Source organism: Cebus imitator, unplaced genomic scaffold (genome assembly GCF_001604975.1).
Source record: "Cebus imitator isolate Cc_AM_T3 unplaced genomic scaffold, Cebus_imitator-1.0 Scaffold309, whole genome shotgun sequence".
Classification (NCBI taxonomy): Eukaryota; Metazoa; Chordata; class Mammalia; order Primates; family Cebidae; genus Cebus; species Cebus imitator.
In genome coordinates, this window is record NW_016107624.1 from 2,478,693 (window position 1) to 2,485,549 (window position 6,857).

Consider the following 6,857-nt stretch of genomic DNA (forward strand, 5'->3'; position numbering starts at 1 on the left):
ATCCCAAGCCCATGCTTTAAACTAGTATACCACACCACCTTTGTGGGAGCATATAACAGCAGAGATTCATGGCTCATTCCAAAATATGAGTGAGTTTAGTGTGAGTACAGATGTGAATGAGTTAAATTTACTTACTCATTCCAAATCGGCACTGGTATATTTTGAGTGTAAAATGTCAACTGGATTTTTTTTACGTATGAAATCTTTCATCTGTCTTTACACCAATCTTAGCAGAGACCAGCCCCCCTCCCATGAGGATTTATTGTGGTTTTGATCTGGGTTGCCTCAAACCATTGAAATCTTTTCAAAGAAGCAGAGCTGTTTTCTTTTTATTTTTTCTTCTTTCTTTTTTTCCCCCTGCAGTACACTGGTACCAGGAGTGGACATAGTTTGCTATTCAGCTTGATCAAAGCACTCTACACCAATGTAACTTCCTGATCTTACTGGTAACAGAACTAAATGTTTCCATGTTCTGCCAAGATGGGTTGCCAGTTATCGACAGAGGACTTGCATCTGGTAATAATTATTTACTAATTCTGTTTACCTTTTGATCTGGTTTTCAGTGTACAGCTGCAGCTATCAAGGCTATAAGAGAAAGTGGAATGAATCTGAACCCAGAAGTGGAAGGGACACTAATTCGGGTACCCATTCCCCAGTAAGTTTGGCTGAAATTCACATACTTTGATGAAATGGGGTGGTTGTCCTTGGAAGGAAACCAACAAACACCCTACTATACTGTTAGGCCATTAACATACCTTACCTGCACCTTTCACCCTGGCAAACATCTTTTGAGATCACTTTACTGATTCAGAAATACTTATTGAGTTCCTGTTATGTACTAGATGTGAGATTTGCAACAGTAAGCTTGAGAATTTGTTGTCCTTACATAGTTTACGTTCTTGTTGGGAAGGTAGGACAAATAAATAAAGTCATTCCAGATAATGAAATGCTATGAGAAAAGAAAAGGCAGTGGGAGCCAATAGAGACTGACTTGGTGAGCATGATGGTGGCAGGGCACCTTTAGCCTGGGAAGACTCTTTATGCGGGTAACATTTTTAGTGAGAGCTTAATGATGAGGAACCAGCCCAGGGGAGAGCATTTTGGGCAGAGTGAACAGCAAGCACAAAGGCCGCAAGTCTGAAAAGACCTTGACGCTGGTAGTCTCTAACTTAGATTCTTTAAAGAGGTATTTTTTACATTAGCCCTTCCTATGTAAAGGCTAATGTAAAAGAATTATTTGGATAATAATTGAAGACTTTTAGGCTTGAGAACAGAATATTATTAATTATATAAATATATAGAACTTAAAGTTTTAAGTGAATAAAAATAAAATGTTCATTTTTAAATTTAAAAAAGGAGAGAAAATACAAGACCTTGGCCTTTTTGAGAAAGAAAAAAGCCAGCGTGTGCGAAATGCGGGGAGAAGGTGGTAGGAGAGGAGGTTGGACTAGTCAGTCGAGGCTGATGGTTTAGGCTTTATAAGTCATGGTAAGCATTTGGGCTTTATTCTCATTGTGATGGGAAGTCAGTGAAGGGATTTAGGAAGGGGAATGACCTGATCTGATGCTGACTATGTGAGGGTCTCTCTGGCTGCTGGTTTACCAAATGGACTGTAGGGGGACAAAGTGGACACAAAGAGGACAGTCAGGAGGCACCTGCAGCAGTCCAGGTGAGACACATCTTCTCAGATTCCATACCAAAGGATTGAAATCCCTGTTCCCCCACAGTGCCTCACATATAGCAGGGCCCAAATAAGTGTTGAATTAACTCATTCAGTCTTTCAGCAAATATTTATTAAGCACTAATGACATGCCAGATACTTTCTTAGTTGTTGGAATATAGCAGTAAATGAAACAAACAACAAAAAGTCTCTCTCTTCCTCAGGCCTCCCTGAGAGTTGCATAGGCACAGTAAATAGAAAATAAATACATAATGGAATGTCAAGTGATGGTAAGGACAATGAAGAAAAACAAGCAAAGTAAGGGGATAGGGAGATTTGGGGCTTTTATTATAGGTAGGGGGGGTCAGGAAGAAAGTGACATTTGAACAAAGACCTAATGAATGAAGCTTCCAGATAACTAAAAGGGAAATGGAATTGAACACTAGTTGAGTGTCTTTTTGTGCCACACATTATCCTGTATTCCTTTACATATATTGCCTCATTTGTCTTTAATCCCTGTAAAGTAGGTTTTTTTCCTACGTATGGAAATTTAGGCTCAAAGAGGAAAAGTAATATCTTTGAGGCCACATAGCTTGTGCTGAAGCTGGGGCTCAAACCCAGGTTTAGTTGATTCCAAAGCCTCATGATACACCCATACCCATGCAGACAACAAGAATCAGTCTCAACATGGGGAGTCCAGAAACTTTCCACACTGAACTTTTTCCTGCCTCCTGGCCAGAAAATGGCTGTCTTGTTCCATTGTGTTCTCAGTCCTCTGTGAGGCTGAATTAACACTCTGCTTTGAAATCATGTAAATTGGGAGGAATATAACCGAATGTTTAAGAAGCAAATAGACCTGGGCTCAAGTGTAGTATCTGTTTGGCAAGTTCATTGATTTGCTTGGTGGGTTTTCCGAGAATGTGTATGTGCTGGGGATGTATAGGTCTGATGTATGAGCTCAATGGAGCTCACAGGCTGTATGCCAGGCTTCTTGTTGGTATTGCCTCCAGCTTACTTGTGCAAGTTGCTAGGACCCACATTTATAGATGAAAAATGTGAAGTTCAGAGAAATTAAGGGACTTGCCCAGATCATGTGACTGGTAAATAGCAGTCAGGATTTGAAGCCTGAGTTTTTCTGTTACCTTTCACCTGCATTTTCTGTGTAGTAGATGCATAATTCTGGAAAGTGCTAAATGTATGCATGGACATTACAAGCAAGATTTACAAAGGTAATAGTAGTCAGCAGGTTTATTTTCTAGTTTTTGCTGTCCTGTTTGTGAAACCTTGGACAGCCACATAACCTCCCTAAGCCTTGGTTTTCTGATATACCCGATGAAGGGGTTGTTCTTAGTGGCCTGCCAGGTCCTTTCTGAAGCTCCAGAATTCTGTGAGGCTATGAATTTGTGCTACCAAATGCTCATTGCTGATTTGGATTCTTCTTAGGGTGACCCAGTCATATATCACATTTTTCTTTCAAAGATCTGGTTGACATAACTTTCATTTCTGCAGCCCCACAGTAGTAAATGATCACTGTTGGTGCATTGTATGTAGGTTTGAAAGATCAGTGAGTTTAACTCAAATTTCCAAAGATAATGGCGATCTGTTACATTATTTTTTACATTATTTTATTTTGGCTAAGGGGCGTAATCCAAGAGAAAGTTGATGGACCAAAACCATCTGCTCCTGCAAACCTCATTTTTTATATACTTTCTTCCCTTTGACAAGGTGGTGGGGTCATGAGGCCCCTTACTGAATTAGAACGTTTGGTAGTTTTCCAGATAAAAAAATGAATGATCTGTTCTTTATTATGGAGGCTCTGTCACGTGAGAGGATAAAGGTTGATTTATAAGTAAGAGGATCAAGGTTTTTATTTGGTTTTAGCAGTGACTTCCATATGACTCTGGGCACATTGTCTTAGCTGCCTGCTGCCTTTTAGTTCCTTATTTGTAAAATAGGTGAAATAACGCATAATGATAAGCAGAGATGTGATGAAATTAATAGAGAAAATAAATTAAGTGGTATGATTTCCTTAAAGAAACTGTGTAAACATAAGATGTAATATTACTTTAGTAAACTTTTAATTTTCTACATATTATATAATTTTAGGAGAAAAGGAAGGGGGGAGGAAGGGAACTAATAGGTTGAGCATCTACTCTGTGCCAGGAATGCTAGGTGCCTTACATATTCAGGAAAGCAGAAAAGTACAATGGTTAAGTTTTACCTCGGTGTCACATAAGCATGAAATTGAGTTCCAGCGCTTCCTGCTTTTTAGCTGTGTGACAGTGGCACCTGTCTCTGCCTTTCTCAATCTCAGACAGCTTAACTGTCAAGTGATAATTTACAGGACTTGCCCTATGTGCTTATATGGTTATTGGGAGATTTCAGTGAGATAATATACATGAAGCTTTTGATGCTTAGTAGGCACACAATTAATGCTAGCAAATACACTGTTCCATCATTCCCTTTCACAAATAGAAGTATCATTTCTTTTCAGGGATGAAGAAAATGAGATTCAGAGTGGTGAGGCATTGGTTCTGGGTCACACAGCTTCTAATTGACAAAGCTGTGAGGAGGAAAATAACACATCAAAGCTTAGGTTGGGACTTTGAGGGGTAGGGGGAATAGGAAGCATAAATTCCTAGGATCAGTTTCTTTTTTCTTTTCTTTTTTTTCTTTTTTTTTTTTTTTGAGACGGAGTCTTACTTGGTCACCCAGGTTGGAGTGCAATGGTGTGATCCTGGCTCACCGCAACCTTCACCTCCCAGGTTCGAGCAATTCTCCTGCCTCAGTCTCCCTAGTAGCTGGGATTACAGGTGCCCACCACCACACCCAGCTAATTTTTGTATTTTTAGTAGAGATGGGGCTTCACCATGTTATCCAGACTGGTCTTGAACTCCTGACCTCAAGTGATTCAGTCACCCAAAGTGCTGGGATTACAGTTGTGAGCCACCACGCCCAGCCGCTAAGATCAGTTTCTGATTTTAAAAGTTCGAGTTTGGTTCTAGGAAAATTTGCCTTCTCTGATTGACCCTGATTCTTCCACTGCCTACTGATAGTTTGCTTTTTTGCCTTAACTGTAGATACCCAGCACTAAATTTTATTTTCAGTTGAAGCAGATCTCACCTATTACTTCACCTCTTAACTATAATCTGCCTCTGATCTTTTGGGGAAGAAGGTAGAAGATAAATCCTAAATCAATAACAGATCAGGCTTGGAGCCTGAGTGGTCCTTCCCACCAAGTCCTCTTTTTACAGCCTCTGAGGCTGTGTGCAGGTTTTCTTATCATGACTGTCTCCTCAGGTAAATAACCATTGAGTCTCAGGGACTCTGGATTATATCTTTTCTCACTGACAATGTGGATAGCTTTTGTTTTCTTCTTTGGCAATGATTTTTATTTAGATAAGTCAGTCAACTGGATGGGTTATTTTGGAATATTCCTGTTAATGGAGATATACTGAAATCGTTTTTTCTATTTTTCCAGTTTACATAATTACATTTTGGGTACCATTTATCAGCTACCTAAACTAGAGGTATAATGCCTGGAATTGCTGAGCTGAGCACTTGACAATTTCTCCCCAAATTCTTACAGAACTGTGGGGTGAAGAAACTATTTTAGGTTCGTTTGACCGATGAGAGTCCTGAAGCTCACAGAAGTCGACGCCCAATATCAGATAGCTAGTAAGTGGCAGAAGCAGGATTAGAATTGGGATCTTTGTCACTGCCTTTCTTCCTGTTCCTGTCTCCTGATAGAAGATCTGTGTGAAATATTAGTCCTTCGCTCCTTAATCAGAGGCCCTGAAAAGTTTTGATCAGGGGTTCATTTTGTTCAAGCCAGGTTTCTGCCTCCACCTTATTCATGTCATCGTTATGCCCATAAATAAAAATACACTCTCTTACTCATTGTTTTACCAAACATCTGTTGGAAAACCACACTAAGTAGAATAGTGGTGCTTTGGTTTGAGATTGCTGAGTTCATGCCTGGCTTTAAATAAATGCTATAAGGAATCTATGACTTCTCTCAGGAGGCAAAAGTACATATGATTGACTCACTACTCACAAAGGTTGTATCTTTCCTTAAGTGTCTTCCTCTTCTTTCATCAGTGTCTCTGTGGTTTTATTTTAAATAAAATTACATAAAATATTTAAATGAGGCCAAGCATGGTGGCTCACACCTGTAATCCCAGCACTTTGTGAGGCTAAGGCGGGAGGATCACTTGAGCCCAGGTGTTTGAGACCAGCCTGGGCAATGTAGTGAGATCTTGTCTCTACAAGAAAAAAAAAAAATTTTTTTTTAAATTAGCCAGGCGTGGTAGCATGTGCCAGTAGTCCCAGCTACTCAGAAGCTGAGGTGGGAGAATCTCTCGAGCCAGAGGGGTGGAGGTTGCAGTGAGCAGTGATCACGCCACTGTACTACAGTCTGGGCAACAGAATGAGACACTGTCTCAAAAAAAAAAAAAAAAAGGAAGAGAAAACACCTCCATCCTTTGTTCCTTAGGGATCCACTTTTAGTACCTTGATTTTCTAGATTTTTTCCAAAGCAAAGTCAAGTGTATGTCTTGTGTCTCCTTTATTTTTCTTGTAATGACATGGGATTATTATATACATGATGTTCTGTACTTCATCAGAACAGAAAACAAAAACTTTAACAGTGTGCCATTGCTCTCTGTTGTGAGAATTCTTCCTTACTCTTTTTCTAAATATTGCGTACTATTGACATTTTATACTTAGCATTAACCAGTTCCTAAGCATCAAGCATCTTAGTTTAAATTTTTTGTCTTTTACTAATCATGCCTCAATGATTTTCTAAGGCCTACTTCCTGTTCTGCTGGGAGTGGGAAGTGGTGGGTTGGGGACTGTAATTGGGAAAGAAGTGAATGCAGAATGTGGGGGATACTATGGCTGCTGCCCTTGATTGAATGCTTGTTTGCAACATCACTGCACAGTACTGTGTTTCTTAGAGACATGGACATTTCAGGGCTAGAAAACCATCTGCAGCACACCCAACTGACCCCTCCATTGATACTTAGACCCAAACTTGATGTGGCTCTTTTCGGAAACCCTATTGGTATTTTAATGCCTCTCCTGACTCACTGTATGGCAATAATAATATTAAGGAAAGTGACAGTGTTTACCAAGTGCATACTGTATTCTAGGCTCTGTACTCTTAATGAACGCATTCTGTTCCCTATTTTTTTTT

The 6,857-nt window shown here is 39.8% G+C and overlaps 1 protein-coding gene across 3 annotated transcripts in view; it reads left to right on the top strand.

Moving 5' to 3' along the window:
* MRRF (mitochondrial ribosome recycling factor) overlaps nt 1-6,857 on the top strand; it is a 63,556-nt gene that overhangs the window by 29,348 nt on the left and 27,351 nt on the right. For 2 of the 3 annotated variants that reach the window (XM_037729528.1, XM_017503346.2), the window contains one exon: nt 564-655. The exons of the other annotated variant lie outside the window; for it this stretch is intronic. In XM_037729528.1, the coding sequence (XP_037585456.1) occupies nt 564-655 (92 nt within the window). The remainder of the gene's footprint in view (nt 1-563; nt 656-6,857) is intronic. 3 annotated transcript variants of the gene reach the window in all.